Here is a 26,895-nt window from a genome sequence, read left to right as displayed (position 1 = left end):
CACTGGGAGGTCAGAGGTCAGGCTCGGCCATAAACCTGCTAGCTGCCAGGATTTCAGTGTCTTGCTCAAGGGTACTGTTGCAAGGTGGACTTATGCATGTCAAGGGGGAGGAACCTCTGAGGCTCGCTCACTGAGGAATCATTTTGTGAACTTTAGGATTTAAAAGCTTGTCAGTCGTAGAACTGGTGCCCCCCCCCCCACAGCTCGCTGGAACGTCGTGAACTTGCTGTTGGCGCATCGAAGTTGATTTAGAAACCTTGGCCGCAACGTCCCTGTGAGATTGACGTTTAGATCCGTTGTTTTTCTAGATTCGTAAAGACGTCAGAGTTCACCACATCGCCACGTCTGCCTCTGCTAATCCTTTTCCCCTCGCAGCATCTCACCAACCAGCTAATTCAGCAGCCGATGGATCTCCGAAATCCTCCCTCACATGCGCTTTAATAGCACAGATCAGTCAAACAGTCAGAGCTGTTGTGTGACTGAAAGGTTTCTGAGCATCTCGCTGTTCCGATGGGATTGAAAAGGGGATTATGTGAGCAAGTGAAGATCCTCCCTAACCCATCACTGGATCATCTCTGCGCCAACTGCAGAGAAACAGATTAACAGTCCTGCCAGTAACTGTTTTCTGCTGAGACGCCAAAAAAAAAAAAAAAAACCCTAACCAAAAAACAAGAGATAGGAAATAAAAATGCTCTCTGATTAATGGGAACATCTTGGAGACATCTGATCAAACAGGAGAAGGATATATGCGGGGAGCATGTTTGAAATTTAGGAAAAACTCGGTAATTTACGGTTGTTTGTATAAGAGAGAGCTCGTAAAGAGAGACGAGAGGTCAACGTGAAAAAGGAAAGACGGATGAAAAGTTAGAGTTGAAATTTAGTTCAGTTTGAAATAAGTTAAGACAGATAATATCTCCTCTCATGAGATTAACTCATCATGTCGTCCAGTATAATTATGAAAGGTTTCTACCTGACTGCAGTAACTGAAAGACAAGAAGCACAAAATCTGCAGTGCTCTATGAAATGAGATAGTTTATGCATATTTAATTTGTTTTTCTTCTGTTAAAACAATCATCATTTTAGGAAACTGAACACTAGAATATCTCTAAATTAAAACACTGCTCAGCTTGAACAGGTTAAAGGTATTTCGGATGCCGTCCAACATAAACACCTGCAGTAACACTCAGCTTTAGACCTTCGACCCTTTGGATTTGTATGGATTTTTCTTCTTTATTCATATCCAGGGCAGGTTCTTAGGGAGCTTTGCCTCTCACATTTTAACACATTTATACCTGGAAGCTGACCTGTTGGACACCAAGCGGCTCCACGGATGAAGCATTTGGTCACCGGCCTCCTTCTTTAACCCGAAGAGAGAAACTAGTCGTATTATAGCGTCAACTTCTCCTCTCAGAGTTTCTATCAAAGGAGAGAAGAGAGAGAAAGTGTCAAACTGTGTCCTACTGACCCAAAGTCAAAGGAAACGTCGCAGTAATGACCGTTTTGTCTCTACTTAAGTAAACGTCGTCGTAGTAACGGCCTGTTGTTCAGACACCAGTATGAATGGTTAAAGGTGCATTCCAGAGGAGCCTGTAAAACACAAGTTGTAATCAAGTCCATTTTTTATTAGGAACGAGGACGTGGGAGGAAGTTCAGTCACTCTCATTTTCTTCCTTTTATTAGTTGTGTCTTGTTCACACATACAGAAGTTCAAGCCGACATGTGACATTTGATCAAATCAAGATCCCTGAAGAGTTTTCTCTCGAGGCTGAAAGAACAGCTCGGTCCTGTGGGGGGAAAAAAAATGAATGAAGTTCTGTGTTCAGGAGTCTAAATGAAAGTATTTTATCTGCACTGGCTTTATTTTGGCAGATTTGATACCAGTAATAGTTGATCTTATCCAGAAGAATGAAACCAATACATCAGTTTGCTGTTTTTAATGACTTAATTCCCGGTTACAGGAACAGTGTATCAGAGTTTCCTTTAAATCTCAGGAGGATTTTCCAGCCTGACAGGAATAAAAATCGGAGCGAGACGCTGAATACTTTCATTTTTAGGAATTTTTTTGGCTTGAAATCATTGGCAGCTTGAGCGTAACCCTATCAGTGTTGTTACTGGCTTTTAAAACTCATATCTCTTAAACTCCAGTGTCCACACAGTTGAGTTTATCTTGTTTGAGTGTTGAGAGCGATTCACTTAACCTTCACCGGTACCTGCTGACTTACTGAAAGCTGCTTATCTTTAGATAAATGCCTGAAATCTAAAGCGCAAATGGAAACAGCCCCCCCACCCTGAAAGTTTTTCTTGGACGTGTCAGAGTTTCCGACACTGAACGTGCCCGTGCATTTCCGTGGACACCGATCGACCACAAGCAGCCTCTTTACAGCCGGCCTCGAGGGGCCAGCGCTGAGGAAAAGTTATTGTAAAGGCAGCACTCATGGCTTACCGCAGGATGACATCATGAGGAGATGTGGCGAGGGAGATCTGAGCGAGACGAAATACTCTGTGGTGTTGTGTGTATAACGGAGACAAATCCCCTGCTGCCTCAGTTATTTTACAGTTGATGCTTTGCCTTAAAAACGTGTCTTCCAATGAGGTGGAAGGAAGGGAATTCGGGGCGATACGGCTTCCAAAATGTGATGCACTTCCAGCTGAATCTGGGAGGGGGTAAAGACGGAGGGGGAATCTATGAGATGTGGTCAAACAGAGCAAACAGATCCTTTAGAAGTCTTCTGGTTGGAATTTTTGACATCAAACTACTGGCATGTCATGAAGTAACCACTTTAAAATGCCCTGTTATCCGGAAAATAAAAGCAGTGGTCATAAAAATTGTAGTTTTTAGGGCATTTGGCATCTTAAATAGGTACAACAACATGGAAAATGACCTAAGAAAGTAAACAAGATTAAATTCTCCTGATCACTCATACATGCAGGGAAGCAACAGGAAGGAGTTCTTCATGGGCACGAGTCCATCATTGGATCCAAACTTTAATTTCCTTCTTTCTGCAGCAGTGTTGCTCCTTCTTCTTCTTCTTCTTCTTTTTCTTCTCCTGTATGAATGAATGAATGGATTGAAAAGGAAGCGCTGGTTTTCCCCCCTGTGTGAGCTCTGACATTCCTGCAGTTTTTTAATAAACAGAACTACAGCAGAGACGGAGCGAGCGCATAGCATACACCCCAAGTTGCAGCAGCAGGCCCCACCACCAGACTCGGCTTGACCTAATAATTCGCAGGCCATCAGGATAAAAACCAGACACAAGACTTGGTCGTAGAACAAAGAATGTGCCAATAAAAAACTATTCTTCTTTCTTTTCTTTTTTTTTCTTTCCTTCTGAAGCTCCATATCCTGGTTTCATCCACCGCCGTCAAACTCAACATCGATTGCCAAGAAGTGGCTGAGAAGCCGATCAAGGCCGCGGGGAACACATCCAGCGATGGCTACCAGGTTCTCGGCAAGATGTCCAAGTCCATCGGCTCCAAGGGAGAATCAGCGACAGTAAGTGAACTCTGATCCTGAAGCACTTAAACACACATGAGAGGAGGGAGGGGGGAGATTAAAGTGTAATTGGACAAAGATTTAAACTGTATTTTACTTTAATTTAGACTTCATTTTAATGCTTAAATGATCTGTTATTGCCTGGAGCTGTATTATGTTTGGCAGTTCACAAATACAAAAAAAACCCTCAATACTCAACAACTGTAACATAAAAAAGGAAAAGGAATTAATTTCAACTGTGCAAAACCACAAAAGAGCCGAACCAGTGTAGTGTTTAATAATATCATTGAATTAAAATTATGTTCCAGTTCATCACTGTCTGAAGCAGGAGCAACATTTTAGATTTATTTTTAAGAATTAGTAACTTAATTTCTTACAGAATGTAATGTCAACACTGTAAAAAATGTCAAAAATAAAAGCAAGTTTAGCATGAAGTCTGCAGTGTTAGAAAGGAGCTAGTAGTGCTAAACAAAGTAAAATGAACATGTTCTCATTATAGATATAGTTAATAACTTATTATAAATACAGCATCACATGTGCATCTTCCTGATCTCTGTGTGGAACATTTGGCACATTTATTAAAATATTAAATGTACAGTATCTGCTCCAGAAACACTACAAAAGAAATACTTCCACTGTGGTTCACCCTTAAGTCATTAGCCTGCCCCAAAGCATCATGGGAGCTGTAGTTTATTAAAGCTAGATATAGATATGACAGACTTCAGGTTTCCAGAAATCTTATATCTCTTTACTTCTTGTTTTATTGTAGTGATTAAACCATTAAAATGTTCATGTGTGACATTTATTAGTCTATTAATCAATTAGCAACTAATATGATGATAAAATGCTCCTTTTGGTCAATTATTAAGCAAAAAAAGCCAAATATTTCCTTTTTCCAGCTTCTCAAAAGTGATGAATTGAGGCTTTAAAAATAATAAATTACAAATGATAGTAAACTGAACATGTTTGGATTGAGCTCAATGTGCATTTGTATGATAAGAGTTTGACAGTGAGTGTAAATAAGTGAATATATAAAGGTCCCCCCCCTATATTTATGTTGCAGCTCTACCAAACTCCCTCCCAAAACATTCAGATTCTGAGCTTCTCTATCAGATATGAGAGGTTGTATTTAGTGATGGACAGATTTGACAGTGGATCAGCGTCTGTATGTTCGACCGTCCACATGGCTGCAATATGAGACGTTTCCTTTCTTGTCGGGTCTGATGGGACTCGGCTGCGCTGCATTCTCTGCTGTTTTTCTATTTGTCTTCTGGGAGCTGTGAAGGGCGTATCAGAGACACATGTACCACAACACCATTTCCGTGTTTTGATCCACCCCCCCCCCCCCTCTCTCTTTCTCTCTCTCTCTCTCTCTCTCTCTACAGTTCCAGCTCCAGATGTTTGATATTGTCTGCAGCTTGGCCTGGACCAGCAGGGACAGATGTTGTGACCTCCCATCTATGGTAAGGGAACCCCCCCCCCTCCACCTCCCCCTCCACCTCCACCTGAGAGCCTTTTTAACGCCACATACGTTGCTTTAGGCTCCTCTAGATTATCCCTGCTTTAAAACACATAAACAACAGTTGCATTATGATCACAACTTGGCTTTAGTTTCTACGTTAGCATCCAGATAATCAACTTCTGTGAGGAGCATCTCATCTGCTCTGAAATCTATTAAATAAATGGAGTTTTTTTTGGCCTGTCGACTAAAGATTTTCTTCTCTGATATAATTTTTGAACTCTGCCCTAAACAAAAAAAAATCTAAATTATTGGCAAAAATGAAGTAAGAAGTAAAAGTTTGTTGATTTTCGTAGCCTGATTAGACATATGCTTCCAATGCACGTCTTGTTTTGTAACCTGACAGTTAAAGAAATGCTTGAACCCATCGCTTGTGGCCATAGTTAGATCATCTTGATACGGGAGGCAGATTTGGAAAAACAAAGCACATTTTAATTTTATACACACTGTCCTTGAGATTAAGCTTCGAAATCCAAAAAAGAAACCTCCAAAAATGTATCCAAGTGTTGATTTTTCCTGTTTGTGTGTTTATTTTTTATTTCGTGCCTCTTTTTTTTGGGGCGGGGGGGCGTTGGCTGTTTATCTTCTCACAGAAAAACCATCACACCACCTGGTTTCCCTCAAACTCTTTTGTAAAGAAAGCGTGCAGCAGCCTCGGAGATAATTCAAACATTTAGATGCTTTTTTTTTTTTTTTTAAGGTGGAAGTAATAATAAGCCTCGTGACAGATGAGTGAGTCCTTGACTTTGTCAGAGTTGTTTCTTTAGCGGCGGATCAAAGCGCAGCGGATGTTTAATCAGAATCAGATCTGTTTTTTTTTAAATCAGATAAATAAACAAGGATTATGTGATATGCAGCTGATGCATCTGATGAAAGGACAGTAGTGTGTGAGATATAATACAGAACACAGAGTCAGAAAAACTCCATCTGGGTTCATACATTTGACAGCGTTGTGTATGTAAAGCATAAACTTTAGAATAGATTATCTACAGATTATCTATTTTACACACAAACTACATTGTTAAGATCTGGAAATGACTCTGAGGTGCACAAACTGTCAGATAAATTCAGTTTAACCAGATTATTTAAGCCTCAGAAAGTAAATTAAAGGCAAATATTAAACAAATCAACCCCTAATCATGATGTAAATGTTTGTACTATCTGTATCTATGAGCCACGCATTTTTATAATACATAGGATGATTATAACAGAAATACTTCCAGTGTGATTCGTCCTTAAGTCATTAGCCTGTTGGCAAAGCATCATGGGAGCTGTAGTTTTTAAAGTCCAGCAAATTAAAAATCATTTTGAGATGAGCTACATTTATAAGGTGTTTTAATGTTAATGACACACTTCAGCTTTGCAGAAAGACTGACATGTTGTCCAGCAATATAATACCCTAACCTACTTGTTTTTATTGTTATAATTAAACCATTAAAATGTTCATGTGTGACGTTTAGATCTACAACAATTAGTCTGTTAATCAATTAGGAACTAATTTCATAATCAAATCCTCCTTTTTGTTCAATTTCCTTGCAAAAATGCGAAGTATTTACTGATTTTAAACAAATTAACCTTATAGTTTGATGTAAATGATTAATGTATAATATCAGTATTAATGAGCCATGCAGTTTAACAACATATAGGATGATTGTTACAGTTTAAGTACCTATTGAACTAAAGATTCAAACATGAACTCCTCGTGTTCCTCAAGTCTCTGTGGCTAAAAAAGAGAGGATTTGTTAAATATTTTGGCATCCTCCGCAGCTACAGTATTTCAGGTTTTTTGTTTTTTTTCAACAAGGCAACACAGAGAGCATGACGCTGTGGTTTAGTTGCTGGACTTTCTCAATCTGACGCTCTCTCGCTTCGGTCCCCAGCCGAGATCTCCGGGGGGAATCCTTAACAAGAAAAGCTTTGTCTGAGAGCAGCGGGTCTCCAAGACTCGTTGGAAGGATTCAACTCTCTGAGATTATTATTATCTCAATTGCTGCAGCGCGGGGGACAGCTGCTTGCTTGATTGGGCCGTTTCCTTGACGATAATTAAAACGATCGGAATTGAGGCGGTTAGCGTGGACTCAGTGGAAATATACAACCAGACAGCGAGAGTTTGATTAGTTATGTTAAAGATGCTCTAAGAGGAGATCAAATTTAGTTTTTTTTGGTTCAGTGATTCAAACATGCAGCAGAGCAGCAGACTCTGAGTTTGACTCCAAAAGTTTAGTGAATATTTCTACCTGATGAACTAAACGCTGTCAAACTCCCGTCGAAAAAAGAGCTGCAAGTAAAAGGGAAGACACCGATTAATGAAGTTAAAACCAGCCTGAAGAAGTAGTGAGTTTACAAATGGAACACACACTAAATGTGGAGCTTAATGCCTCCGCTTTGATTCCCAGCTGCTCCTTTTCGGACCGCATCAATTTGACAAATTTGATTTAGTTTGGAGTAAACAGCCGAGGCCAAGAACGCTAATGACACTTCATTCTGGTTCGTCTGTTCTAATTAGAAGTTATAAAGTCAAACATCAATCACGAGAGCTTTTTACTAAAACCATTAATAAGATGGATTTGTGTTGAAAGAACAGTGTCCTCTCCTCTCCTCTCCTCTCCTCTCCTCTCCTCTCCTCTCCTCTCCTCTGCTCTGTTTGAACAGTCCAGCAGATTTAACGCCAGCTCAGTTAACACGCAGAGGCTCATTTTGAAGGCCAATGTAGGAAATTGTTATTTAATTTACTTTTAAAGAGTCAGAAAACTTTTGAAAGATGCTGTCAGGATTTCACAACAACAACAACATCCATTTTTATTGAAGTTACAGTTAAATAAAACTCAGAAAAAAAGGAAATCCTCACACTTAAGAGACATTAATGAATGTTAGTAATCAATAAACAGAGAGAAATATCATTGTTTGGCACATTTCAGTGTGTATTGATGAATAACGTAAACAGCTGAGTCACCACAATGTCGGCAGAAGTGCGTCATTTCATGGCATACTCTAATTTTTTGATTTATAGATGATTGAGGTTGTAGCAGCAGTGATGTTGTGAGACTTTTAACACTTAATTTATGACACAAGAAAGGTTTTCACTGCTGTCTAGAGTTTTAAAACCACTTTCAACATGTTTCCATCCAAGTTTAGCACAACATTTAAACCAATTTCCAGACAATTAGCAACAGAAAATGTAAATTTATGCTCATTTCCATCCAAATCTGAGATAAACCATTGGTGGCTCTAACTCTCCAGCAAGTGTCCTTAAACTGTTGCAAAATAAGAAGACGCAGCAAGATGGCGTCATTAAAAGAGCGACAGTCAAAGCTTAAATGATGGAAAACCATGATGGAAATATGACGTTTCTGTTTGTTTCGTGTGTTAATTTGAGGAACGTTACAGTCTTGTAGTCGATCCACATTAATCTGATGTTTCAGCTCTTCGGTGGAGTCTGTAGTTTTTATTAATACGCCAACTTTCACACTTTTTCTTTTTAAATGTGTAGCTCTTAACTCAATTTTTTATGCAAAAAATTGAAACGTGCATAAAAAGAAAGTGGATGGAAAATGCAGAAAACGTCTCTCAGTGTAATCTAGGATCATTGTTTCTGATTAACACGCAAAGATTTCATCAACTTTCGTGTGACACCGCCCCAAATCACGCAGTATTCAGGGTCTTTTATAGGCTGCAGATCATCTCTTTGTTTGTGTTGTACCAAAAACCTCAGGAAATGATTTACTCAAATTAAAGCAGCAGATTAAAATGAACAGTGGATATTATTCATTTAACTCAACACAGAACCCATCTCTCCATCTTAAAAGGATCTTCCTACTTGGGTGTCCTTAAACGTCCTCCCCTCCTCCTCCTCCTCCTTTCTTCTGGTTGAGGTTTGACTTTTTTTTTTTTTTTTAAAGAAGAAAAAAGCTCAATTTAATCGTCTTGCTGAAACCTCCAGACCAGATAATTTGCCCCCTTTCTACTGGAAAATCACCCAGGGTTTGTGTCAAGTTTCCCACCGATTTGCTCTGGTATTTTCTGTCAGTGAATCAGCTCCGCAAAACGTCTCTTCAAGGCCTCGCAGATCCCGATCTTGGCTCTGATTTCTGTCTTGTGTAAGAGTCGAATGTACAGAACCTTTCGCCATGTAGCGTCCAGCGCGGAGATACAGCAAGTGTGTTTTTTTGGATGATTCTCAAAAGAAACTAGAGATGCTTTCTGCTTCTAGACACCTTATTAGGCCTCACTCACAGTTTATATCAGAGACTGTGTTAATGTTTCACGTTTTGAACCGTGACTGTATGAATCATCTGCTGCTGATGACGTGACATGAACGCTGTGAGACGTTTAACTCCGGTCCAGCCCCTTCCATCCAAAGTCAAATCAGCTGAAGCTTGGATCTGATTTCTTTTGGCTCTTACAGTCCTCCTCAGATTCACTCAGTAACTATCTTTATGTTGTGTATTGTTGTTGTTGTTGTTTCTAACCAGTCTTTTCTTCTTCTTAATCAGCGAGATGAGCTGAAGTGTCCATCTCTTCCAAACTCCTGCACCTGCATCTCAGAGAACAACGGGCTCCCAGGGCCTCAGGGACCAGTGGTAAGACTCACCTGAACTTCATTCATTTTCTGGCTCTATCTGTAAATCTATAGTGTAATTTTCTTTGGCCTGATTATAAGACGTCTATTTTCCAACTTCTGTTCCTGACTAACTCCTGTTGGAAAAGTTTCCCCTGATATATTAGCAGAGAACTCCTCATCCATGAAGCCTTACAAATATTTCCATTAAAGCAGAATATAAATCCCTCTGAACCCTCAGCTGACTTTTAGAGATGGCAGCGACGAGGGTTTTCATGCTTTTGCTATTCAATTAACATCCTGACAGGTACCATTTATCATAATGAGCACTTTAAATTCTACCTGAGCACATTTAACTCCTGATACCTGTTTTCTTTATTTTAGTTACGTCAGACTTTTATTTGAAATGGAACATTTTTCCACTGTAGTATCTCTACTCATACCCCCCCCCCCTTCCCCCCATGTCTGGTTATTTATATACTATATGTTATACATGGGGGAATATTGCGCCCTGAAGCACATTAACCATGGGAAACTTCTTTGCAATGCCTCATAAAATCTTTTTAAGAGGAGGGGAAAAGGTAAACTGTGGTGCAGCGTGTTGAGGGGCCGACCTGTTTGACAGTTGATGGATGAGCCTCCGTCCTCCTCTCCTCCCCTCTGACTGCACTTATATCCATCTTCAGAAAGAAACACACTCCTGTAAACGACTATTGAACACCGCTGTTATTCTGTGTTTAGCTTATCGTCAACAAGCCAACAGTGTGTTAATCTCTCAGCTCCTAATTAGCACTAATACTGAACTGTAGTTTTAATCTAATCTTACTAAAACAGTTGAAATTAGTGCTAGTGTTATTTGTCAGGGACTATTTTCAGCGGCGGATGAATCCACATTTGATGCTCCAGTGAGCTTTTCTGGCAGGTGTGTGTAGTGATTGAGTCAAAATAAACTACAGTGTTTGTGTGTTCATGGTGATAAAGGAACTCAGTGCAAGTCTATGGCACTGATTAATAATATATATCAATAATAATACTATAATAATAGATCCATTCAATCTTTGTTTGGGTCTTCTCTTGAGACAATAAATCTTCAAATTCTTTAAAAAAGTTGTTTTTATGGTTTGTAGTTTGTAATTTTTAACAATTTAAGTTAAGTAGAGAAGCTAATAATAGATATTACTTGAATGGCCATTGTGATTTATTAACTTTAAAGAAGCTGTGAAGTTTTGGACCATTAAGGAAAGATGAAGATTTGATCTCTACAGCAGCTAAATGTTAACTTAAAAGCATCATATTAGTCACTTTTGAGAGATTTTGAATAGGTTTGGCATCAAAAAGGAAACCTACTGCTTACTATTTGCCTTGTAGAACTATAGTACTTTTACAATATCAGCCTATAAGTAAGTAAACTTGTGGAGAAGTAGTGTGGGAAACAGGAAATGTAAGATCATAAGAGTTGTATTCTTCATATTTTAGTAGTCTCACTTTAAACAAATAAGATCAAAAGCAGGTTTTTTTTGGTTAAAGGGTTTGTTGACAATAAGGAAAATGTAGAATATCTACATCATAATAATTTGTGTTGCTCAGGATTATTCTAACATGTAATCTTGTGTTTTTATTGGATTAGTTTCAAGTGTTAAAATCTCTACCTGAAGGAATAAGTGAAGTATGAATGTGACATTAAAAGACTTGTTAAAGTAGATATTGTCCACAGTGGAGTTTTGGTCTTTCCTCTTGTCTCATTTTTTGCTTTTTTAACATGACAAATGTTCCTCCTCTTCATCTTTAGGGTGCACCCGGTAGCAAAGGTCCCAGAGGTGAAAGAGGAGAAGCCGGAGCTGTTGTAAGTACCTTTCCTTCTTTTTTTTTTCTAAACTCATCCTCTTTCTTTAAATACCTGCTGCTTCACCTTTTGATTTAACACTGGAGGAAAGAAAGGAAAAAGAAAACAAACCGAGACATGACACAGTTTTTCTGAGCTGGATCCGACTCCTCGGTTATCTGCCCTCAATAAAAACAAGAAATTGTTTAAAGTACGAGTCTCTTGTGAAGAGAGAATAAGCACATCTGATACCACTTATCCAATGAGTGCTTTTTCTCTTTGTGCCTGATATTAAAGGAGGGGGAGAGGTTTGGTTCGATCCGTTATCCAGCAGCATTCTTCGCCTCCCGTTGCTTTGTCCACAGATTGCAACAGTATCATACTTGAGCAGAAGTGTCCGGCCAGATATCAACAAATTCCTTCTGTGTTTAAACCATTTCATTTGTGACCTTTTTTCTTCTTTCTCTCTTTCTTCTTTTACCGCAGGGACCGATGGGCCAACGGGGAGATCTCGGACCACCTGGGCCCATGGGCTTGCCCGGCCCTCAAGGACCAAGCGGGCTGTCGATTCCAGGAGAGGCTGTAAGTGTAAAAAAAACACACCTCCTCAAAACATAAATCCCATGATGCCTCGGCACAGAGGAGCTGAGGGATTAACAGCGATTTATTATGCAGGGAATTTACAAGCTGGGGAGTAGCTGTGGCAGAAACTCACATTCCTTCATGTCTGAGGGGAAAGAAGTGATACCAGAAAGACCTGAGACCTCAATATCACTTGGTGTCGATAAATCACAGTTTGGATTTCCGTCTCGGAGATGAGATGTACCCAGATTAAACCAAAAATGTTCCTTCATTTTGTCAGAGCTGTCAGTGTGTAATGTGTTGGTCGTGGCTACAAAAAGGATTATCAGTGACTCTGCAGCTCCCCCTCGGCTTCACCGAGCTTCATAGTGAGACTCAGCTCATTGTTTTTAGCTGCAGCTTTACGGTTCAGCGCTGTACTCTACCTGCTCAGCAACACACAGCTAACACACTCAGTTAGCTGTAGACTAGCTGGTGAACATAGTGGAGCATTTAGCAGCTACAGAGCCAGATATTCCCCTCAGGAGTTGGTTAGAAAGCAAAAACAGAGCTAAAAAAAGAGAATGAATATTGGACTTGGAATTCAGCAGGTGGACAGAAACATGACTCCAAATGAAGGATAATGTTGCTCCGTGACTGCTGCATGTGGAAACAAGCAGCTGCTTTCTAACAAGTTCAACATATCAACTTCAGCTGATGTCAGTGTTGTGTTCACTGCTCGTTTCTAATGAAAAGTATTAGACTTAAAAAAAAAAATATCTGTTAACGCTAGTTTAAACCAAATATTGATATGATACAGATGATATGATTAGTTGGGCTTTTTTCTAGAGAAGAGGCGTCACTCTGTTGGTTTCTTTTGAACCACAGAAACCAACAGTTTACTCTCAAAGTCAATGAGTAAGAAGAAAAGTGATTTTGTGAGTTTGAACTCCTGCAGATGACAGACAAAAGTTTAATTATTGGGATTAGTGTTAATTAGCTGCAGTTTATGCAATCTGTCGGTGGTGATATTCTTAATTATAAACTGTAAAAATGACTATTAGTGAGAGAATCTGCTACCTTTGTCCTTCTTTATTGCTAAAAATGACTGAGGGATGGATAAAAGCATCAGTTAGAGGTTCGTTAGAGTCTGAGTTTAACGAATCAGACTCCAAAAATGGAGCCAAACCTCTGTGGAAATGATGCCCCTTGTGCTCATGTATTTTAATGGATTAAATTACCCAACAGAACATGCTTCCTTCAGCATTACAGATCACCTTAAACCATATTTAAAGTATAACATTTCCAACCCTAATCTGTTTATCCTGGAGCGAGCCGCAGCGCTGGCAGTTCACGTTTCTTCTTAAAAAATGTCATCTCACACAAATGTTCCTGTTCCCCGCTCTTCATTCATGTCTTTATGCCTTCAGGGCCGCCCTGGACCAAAGGGAGACGCCGGTGACTCTGGCCTACCTGGACAGAAAGTAAGTGTTGCCTCTTGCTTGTGGATTTTAAAACAGGAAATGGGGATAATTCACAGCTTGACTACTAGTCTGGCGTCCGTCCACGTAGCTGTGTGCAGACAGTTTTCCAGCTGGGGAGGATTCCGAGGGAAAAGCGAGGGGAGTTCGTCTCTCTCTCTCTCGGCAAAAGCAGGTTTCCGAATATTACTTTTAAATTAAATTTCTTCTTGAAGTTCTTGCGGAGAACGAGCCAAGAACAAGTCACCTTGATTAACGGCGGTGGTTGAGTGTTGGCCCGCGGTCAGCTGGCTAGCTAATGCAAGTTGTTTTATCTGGGAATATATGAGGAGCTCTCGTCCAAACTGGGATATCCAGGATTTTGAAAGAAAGATGACACCCACAGCTTATAAAGCGATTGTTGGCATGAAGGTAAAGAACATCGTGGGTCACTGTTGAATCTCTGAATTTGAAATACAGAGTGACGAATATCAGGTAGCATTTTGATTTCTTCCAGGAATGAAACTCCCTCCTTTTTCCCTCATATCTCAGTTTTATTGGGTGGTAAGAGATAAGAGTCAAAGCTTCATCCATTTAACTTCAAAGCTTTCTCTTTTAGTCATACTGCAGCATCACTAAGGGAAGTTTTTACCTAAAGCTTCACAGAATACTAAAAATGAACAAAACTGGACGATCAGAGCAGGAATAATAGACAGACATTTGACTGACTGGTGCAGCTTGGTGTCCTCCAGCAAAGGTTAAAAGCCTGATGACATTTAAGATTAGATCACAGCTGAGCTCTTTAAGAGGGTAAATGATCTCTAAATGCTGGAGGGACTTTAAAAAAAAAAAGAATCCTAGTCTTCCTCTAAGTGACCCCAAGGCCTGTTTTCTGTCACTTGAAGCTCAGTAATCCTTCCTCTTGTCTGCCTGCAGTGATCAGCGGAGATATAATCCATTAAAAGTGTTTATAGGCGCAGTTACGAGCAAATGATACGTCGTCTACGTGCCCGATGCTGACCTGTTGAGTGGTGCTTGTTTACCTCCTTTTAACTAAACCTTTGGACTTTCCCTTTGGTGGTTTTTTTCGTTTTTTTTCTCCTTACATGGATGTAAGAGATCCGTTCTCTTGCTTTTAGACTTTTAAACTTTAAATTGCATGAAAATTACTTGGAAGCTGAGCTGTGTTTGAGAAAAATAGTAAATGAATCACAGCTTTTCAGAGTGCAGGTTAGCTAACTGGTAAATATCAATGCCAGAAAATAATCACTGCTCAAAAATATGATGGAAAAACTACAACTTATTATACTGGAGGTGCCCTGCCTCACCTGAAATAAAGAGCACCCCCTCTTATCAGACTTTTATGGGATATAATATTCATCTTCATGCAACAAATGTGTCATATTTAAAGGATGAATGTCCAAAAAGTGCAAGTTTGAATATGAAGAGCTTCACACAGCTGAGTAAGGATGCTACAGACAATCACAGCATTTATTTTCTAGCCTTATAAAACACCATCAATCCTGATTCTTTTAGTTCATTTCATTCTCCTGCTTTTAGACTTTTGGACTTTAATCCTCACATACTGCTTAGGGTAAAATCTGACCCATTTTTTACATTTGAAAGCAGTAAATACTCAAAATACTTCTTACTTTTAGCCTGAAATGTGATGACTTCTCATTAAAACATTTGAATGCAGCTGATAAATATAATTTGAAGAGTTTTTGACCCATATTCATTCATAAATTAAAAAAAAAAAAAAAAATACTGGTTCATATTTTTTCTCCAGTCTAAACTCTCTCAGCTCTCTGGAAGCCTCATTAACAATGAATCTCGCCTATTATCTTTGACTGATGACGTATTCATGATTGATTTGTTTTGCATTAATTTAGTAGAGACTTAATTATGAGGAGATACTGTAAAGAGTCTAAATATGAGCATTATGTGCAGGTTAAATTGCACAAAGAACAGTAAATTCATCACACCTTTTCAGAGTAAATATCAATGCTAGAAAAAGAAACCCTACTCAAACATATGACTAAACTACAACTTGATATATTAGAGGTGCTCAGGCTCATCTTAAGCTTCATGCAAAATGTGCAGAACTTATATCACACAGCAAAAGGCCTTGTGTATTCAGTAGGTTAATGTGATTTCAGTTCAAATATGCAAGTTTAAAATAAAGAGCTGCATCTAATCTTACAACACAGCTAAGTAAAGATGCTACAGACAATCACAGCGTTCATTTTCTAACCTGGAAACGAAGTAAATAGATTTTAGAGTTTGCAGCACTGCAGCGAATTCAGAGATGCTACAGTAAAACTTGCAGCCATCATCATAACTTCCTCCTCCTGTCACAGCCCGATTCCCTTCAGACACATGTTGTGACAAACTTAAGCTTCTGGTGCAAAAACCTCCCCGCCGACGTCGTGTCTGTTTACGCTCATGTGGTGATGACAACGATAGCTGCTAACGTCAGGGTTGGTGTGTGTGTCTGACTCGGCTTCAATTCGCTGGTTCAATCACATGAAGGTTCGTGTCACTAATGGAAGCTGCATGTCGGATGGTGTGAGAAAACATTTGGTAGGGTTTAAAATTGGATTTGAGAAGCCATCTGTAATTCTGTATAGTTATTATTTTGTTATGATTGATGTCTGAGCTGTCAGCCAGGCAGAAACCAGAAGGAGACATCCACATGTTCATGAGTTGAACAGAGGAGTGAAAAATCAACACTTTTTAGAGAAAGATGCTAACCACATAATCACGATGTCCGCACGTCGGTTCGATATCGGCCACACACACTTTAGTTGCATGTTCTTCCCGTCTCTCTAAACTTGCAACTATCAAATAAAAAAGACTGAAAATAATCTAAAAAATGAAAATATAGTCACAAAAGTCATATTTCAATCCTTTTCTTTTCTTTCTCACCTTTATCATGACTTGGCCAGAACAAAAAGGTGATCTGGCGCCCCCTGTTGAAACTGTAACACAAACCTGCTAAAACATTAGATCAGTTTGACCGTCCTGAATCATCTAGAGGAGGGGTGTCAAACATGCGGCCCGTGGGCCAGAACCGGCCCGCCGAGGGGGCCAATCCGGCCCACTTTCTTTCCCGTCTTCTTTCCCTCCCTTTCCTCCATCTTTCCTTTCTTCCTTCCTTCCTTCCTTCCTTCCTTCCTTCCTTCCTTCCTTCCTGTCTTGTTTCCTTCCTTCCTCCCTTCCGTCTTTCCCTCTTTCTTTCCCTCTCCTTCCTCCATCTTCTCCTTCCTTCTTTCCTTCCTCCCTTTCTTCCCTATTTCCCTCTTTCCTTCCCTCCATCTTTCCTTGCTCCCTTCCTGTCTTCTTTTCCTTCCTTCCTCCCTCCCCTCTCCTTCCATCTTTCCTTCCTTCCTTCATTCCTTCCTTCCCTTCTCCTTCCTTCTTTCCTTCCTTTCTTCCATCTTTCTTCCCTGTCTTCTTTTCCTTCCTTCCATCTTTTCATCTTGGACTGTATGTGGCCCTTGAGTGAAAATGAGTTTGACCCCCCTGATCTAGAGGGAATATTTAGGGGACAAAGACCTTTTGGTGAAGGACTCTAGAGTAGGACATATTATAGGGGATCGAACCTGTGACTTCAGTAATCAGCTTCCTCCTCCTCCTCCTCCTCCTCCTCCTCCTCTTCCACACAGACACAGTTCAGAGCAGCATAGCACTGCGACTGATTAATCAGCTCTATTTTACTCAAATAAAACAAACCCAGTGAGTTTATCTTTGAGTGGATGGTGTTCATGGCTGCAGGTGACCATGCTGGAGCAGATGCTATAGCAACATGCATTTAATGACTTGCAGACCACGCGGGCCCTGGTTTATAATGGCCAATAAAACGGATCTGGAATATATTATGTTCCCAGTAAATCTTATGCCAAGGCATCAAAGACCAGAGAGGATTGACAATAAAAATAGCGAGCAGGGTTTCCGACCAAATGAGCGCAAAAAAAGGGAGATTTACTGTTCGACACGGAGAAATCCAGCACTGAAACAAACTGCTTCAAGTTGGGAGGAGGGGGGCGGGGGGGGCGGGGGGGCGGAGAAAAAGGTGGAAAAGAAAGGTAAAGTAGGCTTCATTTTAAGATGCTTTTTTCTTGTGTTTGTAGGGTTCACCTGGGCCTCCCGGTGGCGTCGGACCGATCGGACCAGCTGGAGTGAGGGTGAGTGCGAGCAGGGTGGTTTTTAATGGCAACCATGCTCTCTGAATTCTTCTGACATGAACAGTATCAGTTCAGTTGTTCAGTTGTGATCTTGTAATTCCAGGGCCCTCAAGGAAAGGAGGGACCAGCTGGACCCAGAGGCCCCGCAGGGACAATGGTAAGAGAGTGCTTAATGCTTTGACACACGTACACCTGGAAGCTGCTGGTCAGTTAAGTTACCTGCAGTCAGAGTTTAAGTGCCTTGCTTAAGGATTAACTGGCATTAGTCTTCAGGGAGGAGAAAACATGACTCATTTATTTTCTCCAAACACATTTAACAAGCTGATGTTGCTGATTTGATTTGATTTTTCTAATCACAACAATTTTTTAAAGTTCTTTATCAATACAGATGATGTTATAAAAGTCTTTTCTGTGATTCAGTTGAGAAATTAATCTGTAAGAAACATTTTTATAGATGGATGTGATTGTTTTTTATTGTTTTTCTACAATGTTCTCACTGCCTTTTCCTTGTTTCCTTACAGGGACCTCCAGGATCTCCAGGAATACAAGGTTCTGCAGGAAAACCAGGAAATCCCGGAGACTCGGGCACTCCTGTAAGTGTCCTCGTTGTCATGGCAGCTTTGTACATCCAGTCAGCAGCAACTGAATTTTTAAGAAGTTTTGCACAAATTGAACGCTGATTTTTCTGTTTTTTAGGGCTCTATGGGTCCCAAGGGAGACAAAGGAGAGAGAGTGAGTACCTGAAATATGTCTGAGTTCATCTAAGAAGCTCAGAAACTGTGTTAGATATGATTTTAAGATGCTTTACTGCAAGAAAGCATCCCCTCTTTACAGGTAATATAGGCTGATATTGATGTTTCATGTCTATTTATCATAAAACAAGGAAAGATCTTATCAGTTTGGTAAGATCTTTTCATTTGTTTCCCGTGCACTTCACCGTGTTTCGAGAATTTTCTAGAAATAAACTAAACTAAAGATTGTTTTTAGCACTCCAGGTTAACATAAATTGTTCATTGTTAGAGCAGCTGGTGGACTTGTTATACGAATACAATGTTGAGGTTCACGAAGGCCAAAAACATCACAGCTCTGCACACTCAGCAGATATTTAATCAAAGAGTCAAGCTTTTCAGTCTGCAGACCTTCATCGTCACAAATGTTTGACAAAAGGGGGATTTCACAGCTCATTTTGACCTCAAATAGAGCAGAGCAGCATGTTTTCATGCAAGCACACGTGGGAAATGCCCAAAGAAACCAAAGATGAGTCAACACAGAGAGTCAGAATACTAGCTGTCTAAACTAGGAACCTTTAGAGGAGCATGTTAAAAGGAAAGATGTTTAAACAAACTTCAGGCAGCATTAAAAAAAAAATTGCTTATTAGAATTCAGTATCCTTATATTTATCTAAATCCTGCCTCTCTGCACACAGGGCGACTTTGCTCCTCAGAACATGATGCGATCCATTGCCAGACAAGTTTGCGAGCAGCTAGTAAACGGTAAGAAGTCTCATTTAACCCCCTGAACTCCATTTTTAAATCATTCTGACAACATTAAGCAACCTAATCTCGAGCCTGATCACTGACTGTTGTTTCCCCCCTTTCTTGCAGCACAAATGACTCGTGTCAACACGTTACTGAACCAGATCCCCAACGGCATGTACCGTAGCAACCCCGGCCCTCCTGGCCCACCTGGATCTACTGGCAGGCAGGGACCCCGCGGAGAGCTGGGCGCAGCAGGAAGGAACGGCTTACCCGGAAGTCCAGGTTTACCCGGACAGCCAGGAGAGAGAGGTAAAGACTCGGAGAGAGACGGAGAAGTCCAACGATTTCTAAAATAGGATCACGAAAAAAAGGCAGCTCAACCCACAAAATGAGCACCACAGTGAATATTTACACTGCGGCAGGTTTATTTATGAAGCACAAAACCATCACGAGATGCTAACGAGGGTCGGCGGCTTCTTTCCTCGTTTTCACTCCTGATTGCGCAACATGCTGCCTGCTACTCACTGCTAATGATCCTCTAACTGAATCAAAGATATAAAAATTGTATTGTTTATCATACTAAAGGAGCTCTTATGTAACAGCATGTGAAGCATGTGTCACTTATTCCACTAGAAGACTGTTACTGTGTTTACAGAAGGACAATAAGAGAGAAAAAGAAAGAAGAAAAAAAAGTGATTCTCGCCAGCTGCAGTAAACATGCTGGAAAAATATCAACATCTGATACTTATGGTTCTGTCAGAAAGAATCAAGACAGCGACGTGTTTCTTACTGTTTTGACTCGCTGCTCTGAGCAAATCGGACCAGACGTAAAACGGTGACGGCGAGGTTTAAGTGTCGACTCTCGGCTTCGATTTGAGGGCGTTTACAGTGTTTGACTCGTAGTCGATTATGACATTTAAGACACAGGTTTTAGGTGCCAGGTTGAGTCAGTCAGCTGATCTCAGTCCAGCTGTTCACGTGTTTCACCGCTGAGGACGATCACGATGAAGGCGACTAGATTTCCCCGAAACTCAAATCCGATCTGTCGTCATTTACCGAGAAAAATCTGACACCAAATATTATTCATGATTCATTGATTTAAGCATATTTAGTTTGTCTAACAGGCTCCAAAATTAAGAGATTGTATAATAAAGTTTATACTTCACTGTTTATCTGATGTGGATGTAAACTCACTCATTTACAAGCTGATATGAATCACTTCTCCTCAAATCATTGTTCAATTTTAAACAAAAGTGCTGGATTACAGAGACAAATTCACAGGAAGATGTCTCACTATCTAACTATTTTATGACAGTTTTATATCCTTAATTGAATTATAGGAAACAGCAGATTGTGAAGCTTTTATCTGCCTTTTAAACTTTTGATCCATTGCCATCTATGCTCGCTACAGAGCAGCTCAAACTGGTTTTAAAAAATTATCTCTGTTCATAATATTTACTAACCGATGAATCATAAGCACATATTTTACTGCTTAATCTAGTTAAGAAAAGGTCTTTAGTCTTGTTTTATGTCCTTTAAGTTTTAAAAGCAGCCAAATGACAGTGTTATATTATGTTTGTTTCCTTCAGGTACTTCAGGAGAGAAGGGCGAACGAGGAACATCAGGAATCGGACAGAAAGGACCGAGAGGGCCCGCTGGTATGTTTAAACATCTATACATCAAAAGTACTTGAATGGGGGGAAAAAAGGAAATTAAAAGAAATACATGATTAAAAAGAAGAAAAAAAACTCCTTGAACTTCCACTGCTTAACTTAAGCTCAGTTCCACAGATTCACAATTCAATCAATCAATCACCACCAATCCCCATTTTGATACTCAATTAATCATTTTGAGTCATATTTTAAAGAAAATACACTAAAGTTCTCCGGTTCCAGCTTCTTAAATGTCTTAAATGTCTGGTTTCTTTAGTCCTTTATGATAAAAGCTGAATATCTTTGGGTTGTGGACGAAATGAGACATTTGAGGACATCATCTTGGGTTTTTATAGACCCAATAACTATTCAAGAAAATAGTCTGACTGATTAATTGATGCTGAAAGTAACAGTATAGTTATAGTTATAGTTAGCAGCCCTGAATTGTGGAGGAGCATCTTGTTTTATTGATCCATGACAAAAAAAAGCTTTAAATCATCATATTTCAGAAGCTAAAACCAGCTAACATGAAGCATATTTCTTTAGAGCTGCAGTTTTTAATAAATCTATCATCTATCATCTCTCGTCTCACATTCTTATTAGCAAAGATCAGTAAAACACACATTCAGTGAGCAGCGGCTGAATTTTAATAACAATTATAATAATAATAAAAAGAGAGACGACACAGGCTGCAAATCACATCAGCTGCCACCAATTAGTATTAATTACTGTGAATAACTTGATGAAAGGCCAAAATTATACTAGTCTGGTGTCGGTTTGTGCGTCAAAGATCATTTATGAGGGAAGAAGCTTCACTCTGTAACACCACCGTACATTCGTGAGTATTTCTAGCTCCGACAAAACCAACAGAGTGAGACTTCTTCTCTTTAGAGGATCACTTCAAATCAATTACAGGAGTCATACCTCCCAATTAAATCATATATAAGATGATTCATATAATAGTTTTGAACCAGAACTTTCAGTATTAGGATTAAGTATCATGTTTAAAAATGTCTACTATGTTATTTCAGTGCGTGAGTATCTGTAATTATCTGATATCAAAGGTTTCTGGGGCTTGAACCTGATATCACCTCAGTTTAATTCATAATGAAAACAATCATTAGTTGCAGTCCGAGCCACTTCCCAACAAATAAATCAGAGTTTTCAGTCGTCCTGCAAAATGCAACTCAAACAACAACATTTGAAAAATCTCCTCCAATCACACGTTCATCCAGTCCTGCTGTAATAATCCAGTAAAACAGACGAAGAAGAAAAAAAAGAAAAGGAAAAAGAAAAAGAAAAGCACGTTTTGTAAAAGCCGACAGGGGTCAAGTTGTGGAAAGAGTGGAAGCAGGAGTGGTAGAGCGAGCGAGGGAAGGAAGGGGTCTAGAGGGGGGGGGGGGGAAAGGAGGAAGTTGACGGCAAGTGAGTCATTGGTGTAGAAGGTTCATTCACAACACATGCTGCGGACGGCGGGTAGGAGAGTTTCCAAAGCGGCTTTCTCCTCGTCTAGACATAACGCAGAAGGGAGGAAAAAGACTCAGCAAGTTCTGTTCTGCCCTTTCCTTCCCCCCTCCCCCCCTTCCATTGATTTGTCTTTTTAATTTCTATGTTCCAAATGTTGTGCCCAGGACTGTCAGCAGCCTTTACTACAGCTTTTTTTTTTTTTTGTATTAATTTATTGCGTTTCCAGCTGGAACTGCAGCACAATGATGATGCTGAGCTATAATTATCTGTTTGGTTCAGTGGTCGTGAAACACTGCCTTCATTCTTTGAGTTTTTAGATTATAAGAAGAGTTTATAGGAACAGATTCAAATTAAATTAAACCTCCACATTAATCAGATGTATGAAATCCAAACTTTTTCTATTCTTTGTGCGTGATCATGAAAAACACGACCAGATGGAGAAAAAGTCACTTCAAGGCTGAAAATCAACAAATATCAAATTGACCCCGTCTGTTTTGACTGTTCCTTCTTTCCTTCCTTCCTTCCTTCCATCTGTGCTTCCTCCCTCCTTCTCTCTTTCTTTCCTTCCTCTCTCTTTTCTCCCCTCCTCCTTCTTTTCCTTCCTCCCTCCCTTCCGTCCTTCCTTCTTTCCTTCCCTCCTTCATTCGTTCCCTTACTCCCTCCCTTCCTTCCTTCCTTCTTTCCTTCCCTCCTTCCTTCCTTCCTTCCTTCCTTACCTTTCTCCCTCCCTACTTCTCTCTTTCTTTCCTCCCCCTACCTTCCTTCTTTCCTTCCTTCCTTCCTCCCTTCCTCTTTTCCTTTCTCCCTCCCTCCCTCGTTCCTTCTTTCCTCCGTCCTTCCTTCCTTTCCTCCCTCCCTTCCTACTTTCCTTTCTTCCCTTCCTTCCTCCCTCCTTTCCTTGCTTACTCCTTTCCTTCCTTCTTCCTCCCTTCCTCCCTCCTTTCCTTCCTTCTTCCTCCCTTTCATCATTCCTTCCTTCAGTCCATCCTTCCATCTTTCCTTCCTTCCTTCTTCCTCCCTTCCTTCCTTGACTTGAGGACAACAGGAGGGTTAATTAAGCAAAATTTTGACAAAAGTTCCCATTTTCATGCCCCAGTTTGTACTTTAGAATCTAAACAGCTACAACTAACGAGTATTTTCCTGATTATTAAATGAATTCTTTGATGTATAAGATGTAGAGACAAATAATAATCACACAATAAGTGAACACACCTGTGTTGATGTGCCGAGCCTTGAAGTTCCAAATGTTGACAAAAAAGTTCCCCGGTTCAATTATTAGATTAATCATTTGATAAATTAGATGTCAAAAGATAATTAAAAACTTCCCACCACAATTTCCTAAACCCATACTGTGCTCATTAATTTGTTTCATCCAACAGTCAAAAACCCCAAAACATGTTTTCTTTAAGATCACATAAGACAAAAGAAAAGCAGCAAATCCTCAGAATGGAGAAGCTGCAACGATGAAATGTTCAATGTTCGTTTATTTTCTCTCTGATCTTTATTATCCTACAAGAGGAAATGATGCAGCAAGGCAACAAAAAAAACATTAAACCATGAAAATAAAGACAATAAATGTGAGGAATATCTGTTAAATAGAAGGAGCTTTAGTTATTTATATCCTTTAATACCTAAAAAATGATAAAGACTTAATGTAAATAGATTTGAGAAATGACCCAAAAGGACTGTGAGCGTGATGCAACTGAACCAAAAAGCTACTCAGGACTGAATTGGGGTTAAATAAAGTAGTAATTTGTGATTCACCACAGAGCAAAGACAACATTAAGCATCAGCTGGGAGAAAAGAAACCGACCAAACTGATGAATCATGTCTGAATAATCCTTTTTAATTTAAACACTTTTGCTGCAGCATCAGGCCTCTAAACCCTCAATGAGAAACTCAAACTGACCAAATTTGGACTTAAATCATAATAAATAACACACATCTCTGACTTAATTCCTTGACTGTGTCCCTGTGTTGTGTGACTGATCTCAACTGGTCTACGTTTCTCTCCTCAGGCCCACCAGGAGATAGCAGGACAGGATCTCCAGGCCCTTCAGGCTCTGCCGGACCTCGTGGTCCCCCCGGACGTCCCGGTTACGCCGGAGTCCGCGGGCCTCCCGGACCTCCTGGATACTGCGACTCTTCTCAGTGTGTCGGTATTCCTTACAATGGGCAAGGATACATAGGTACGTACTGAGAAGATGACTTAGCCTGGCGTGAAGTGAAGTAACGTCCAGCAACTGCTAAACCTATCTGATCAGTTGGTGGGTGTTTCAATTATGGATTAAACCCCTTCAAACAGAAACTAACACAGCTGTAAAGGAACACTCGAGCATTTAGGGAAACACCTGTATTTACCGTCTTTTGCTGAGTCAGATAACACGATGGGTCTATTATCTAGATAGGGGCCTGGAAATGTTTAGCCTAGCTTAGCACAAAAAGCTGGAAACATTGGGAAACTGTTAGCCTCGCTCCATCACAAGAGGGAAAAAAAGAACTTCTAACAACCTCCAAAGCTGTCTGATTTGTATCATGTATCTTGTTAGCGAACAAGCTAGTACCAAAAACCATCAAGTACCATTGTTAGCAAACAAGCTAGCACCAAAAAACATCAAGTACCATTGTTAGCAAACAAGCTAGTACCAAAAACCATCAATTACCATTGTTAGCAAACAGGCTAGTACCAAAAACCATCAAGTACCATTGTTAGCAAACAAGCTAGTACCAAAAACCATCAAGTACCATTGTTAGCAAACAAGCTAGTACCAAAAACTATCAAGTACCAAAAGCTGAAATTGATTCGGAAAACAAAAACTGTGGTATTGATCCGTTTTTGTCTTAAAAATAATGATTTTGTTTAGCTGATTTTGAACAATAAAAAGATAAGTCTAGTCCGTAATTCTCTTCATTTCAACAAATCCCAGTAAAAGACCAAAAGCAACAATGTGCTAGCCGAGCTCTCGATAACGTCTCAGCTGTAAGCCCATTGGTTCCTACTGACGATGTAAATAAATAAATAAACAGCTCAAACATAAGTAGTTTTGTTTTTAAAAGATCAGTAACTTCCTAAAACAGCTAGCCACAAACAAATAGAAGGAAACTGTACATTTGTTGGGAACTATTTTCAGCGGCGAATGAATCCACATTCGGTGCTCCAGTGAGTATTTATGGTCGTTTTTAGCCACAGCCAATTTTGGGCTTTTGATGATGAGATAAAATATCACCAAATTTAGCATTGCAGATATTTGTCCACATTCAATTCACACAATATCATTATGCATTTCTTGATTTATTCATTTATTTACTCAGTTTTGAGGCATTCCCAAAATACCAACATTCCTTTTTCCTATCATTGTAAATGGAATATCTTTTTATTTGTTGGACATCTGGTCAATCTGAAGTTGTTAGTTTGGGCTTTGGAATATTACAACAGGAATTTTCCACTATTTTCTGGCAGCTTGCAGACAAAACAATGAATCAGTTACACAATAAATTAGTCTCATTTATACTTTTATATTTCTGCACCTGCTCAGTAAATCAGACAGTTTCGCAGTAAGAGGGAATATTTTTCTCGTGTGATGGAGTGATGCTAACAGTTTCTACCTGCTTCCAGTCTTTATGCTAAGCTAAGCTAAACATGTGTGGTCCTGTATCTCTGTACTGGATGCACAGAGATGAAAACGATCATCTTCTCGTCTAAATGTGGGTAAAGACGGTAAACCGGTGCTTTTCCCTGAAATGTCAGAGTGCTTTTTTATGAGGAGTCTGATAACTTATAGTCACTAAACATTACAGAGTAACTTAAAAGTTGTAAATTCGCTGTCTCCTGCTTTTGACCTGACTGACACCTTCCATCCTCTTTGGCCTGTTTCAGGTTCACCATAGTAGAATTTCTATGCCGCCTGTGCTGCTTTCACTGACTTCCTGAAAAAAACAAAACTCAAAGTCCTGTAACTGAAACACTTGCTCACACGCTCTAGAGCTGTTTAAAGGATAACAGCTCGATGGAAACCATTAACAAACTTTGCTGAAAAACACAACACAACAACAAAGAGGGAACCTGTACTAACGACTCACAGCCAGTAGAACAAAACCCACCAGCAGCAGCGGTGATGGCACCGACCTGTTTAGTGGCCTGTTTGCATCTTGAAGACCAAACAAAGAAACCTTGTGTTCAGTGGAGGAGCATGTACCAAACAACAACTTCAACAAACAACCCAAACAAATACTAACAAAGGTGGATTTGTAACAGAAACAAGTGCAACTACCACAGCATCACCAGCAAACAACAGCAGAAACAACTTTAACAGCATTACTCTCGAGGTGACGTGTAAATAAACTAATTTGTGCCTTGTAAATGATGTTTGAATCAAGTCCACTAAATTTAGTTTTTAACATCTGTAGTGTTAAAGCTTGTGCCTTGCAACCAACAACCTGCTGCTTGCTGAATGCCAACAAAAACGCCTCTTTTATTTTAAATAAATTTTTTTCTGCCCATGTGTTTGTAGCTGTTTTAAACTGCTCAGGGCCATACTGAATCACTTCTGCACATGTGACCCCTGAGGTTTAGATTTCACTTTGTTTGCCACTTCATGTACAAAAATCCAAACAAATCTAGTCTTTCCATTTTTATTTTTTAACAATTCTCCCAGTACCAGCTATACTGTATCTGTATGTTATTAAATACTAACACAA

At 39.8% G+C, this 26,895-nt stretch overlaps 1 protein-coding gene across 1 annotated transcript in view; it reads left to right on the top strand.

The window, feature by feature from the left end:
* The window catches only part of col12a1b (collagen, type XII, alpha 1b), a 158,413-nt gene that overhangs the window by 128,897 nt on the left and 2,621 nt on the right, over nt 1–26,895 (top strand). The window contains exons 62-75 of the mRNA XM_062436907.1: nt 3,335–3,493; nt 4,879–4,956; nt 9,506–9,592; nt 11,360–11,413; nt 11,879–11,974; nt 13,384–13,437; nt 17,547–17,600; nt 17,704–17,757; nt 18,122–18,193; nt 18,297–18,332; nt 19,027–19,093; nt 19,205–19,387; nt 20,668–20,736; nt 24,216–24,386. Of these exons, the coding sequence (XP_062292891.1) occupies nt 3,335–3,493; nt 4,879–4,956; nt 9,506–9,592; nt 11,360–11,413; nt 11,879–11,974; nt 13,384–13,437; nt 17,547–17,600; nt 17,704–17,757; nt 18,122–18,193; nt 18,297–18,332; nt 19,027–19,093; nt 19,205–19,387; nt 20,668–20,736; nt 24,216–24,386 (1,234 nt within the window). The remainder of the gene's footprint in view (nt 1–3,334; nt 3,494–4,878; nt 4,957–9,505; nt 9,593–11,359; nt 11,414–11,878; nt 11,975–13,383; nt 13,438–17,546; nt 17,601–17,703; nt 17,758–18,121; nt 18,194–18,296; nt 18,333–19,026; nt 19,094–19,204; nt 19,388–20,667; nt 20,737–24,215; nt 24,387–26,895) is intronic.

This window comes from Scomber scombrus, chromosome 17 (assembly GCF_963691925.1).
Source record: "Scomber scombrus chromosome 17, fScoSco1.1, whole genome shotgun sequence".
Classification (NCBI taxonomy): domain Eukaryota; kingdom Metazoa; phylum Chordata; class Actinopteri; order Scombriformes; family Scombridae; genus Scomber; species Scomber scombrus.
This window is presented reverse-complemented; position numbering and strand designations above follow the sequence as displayed.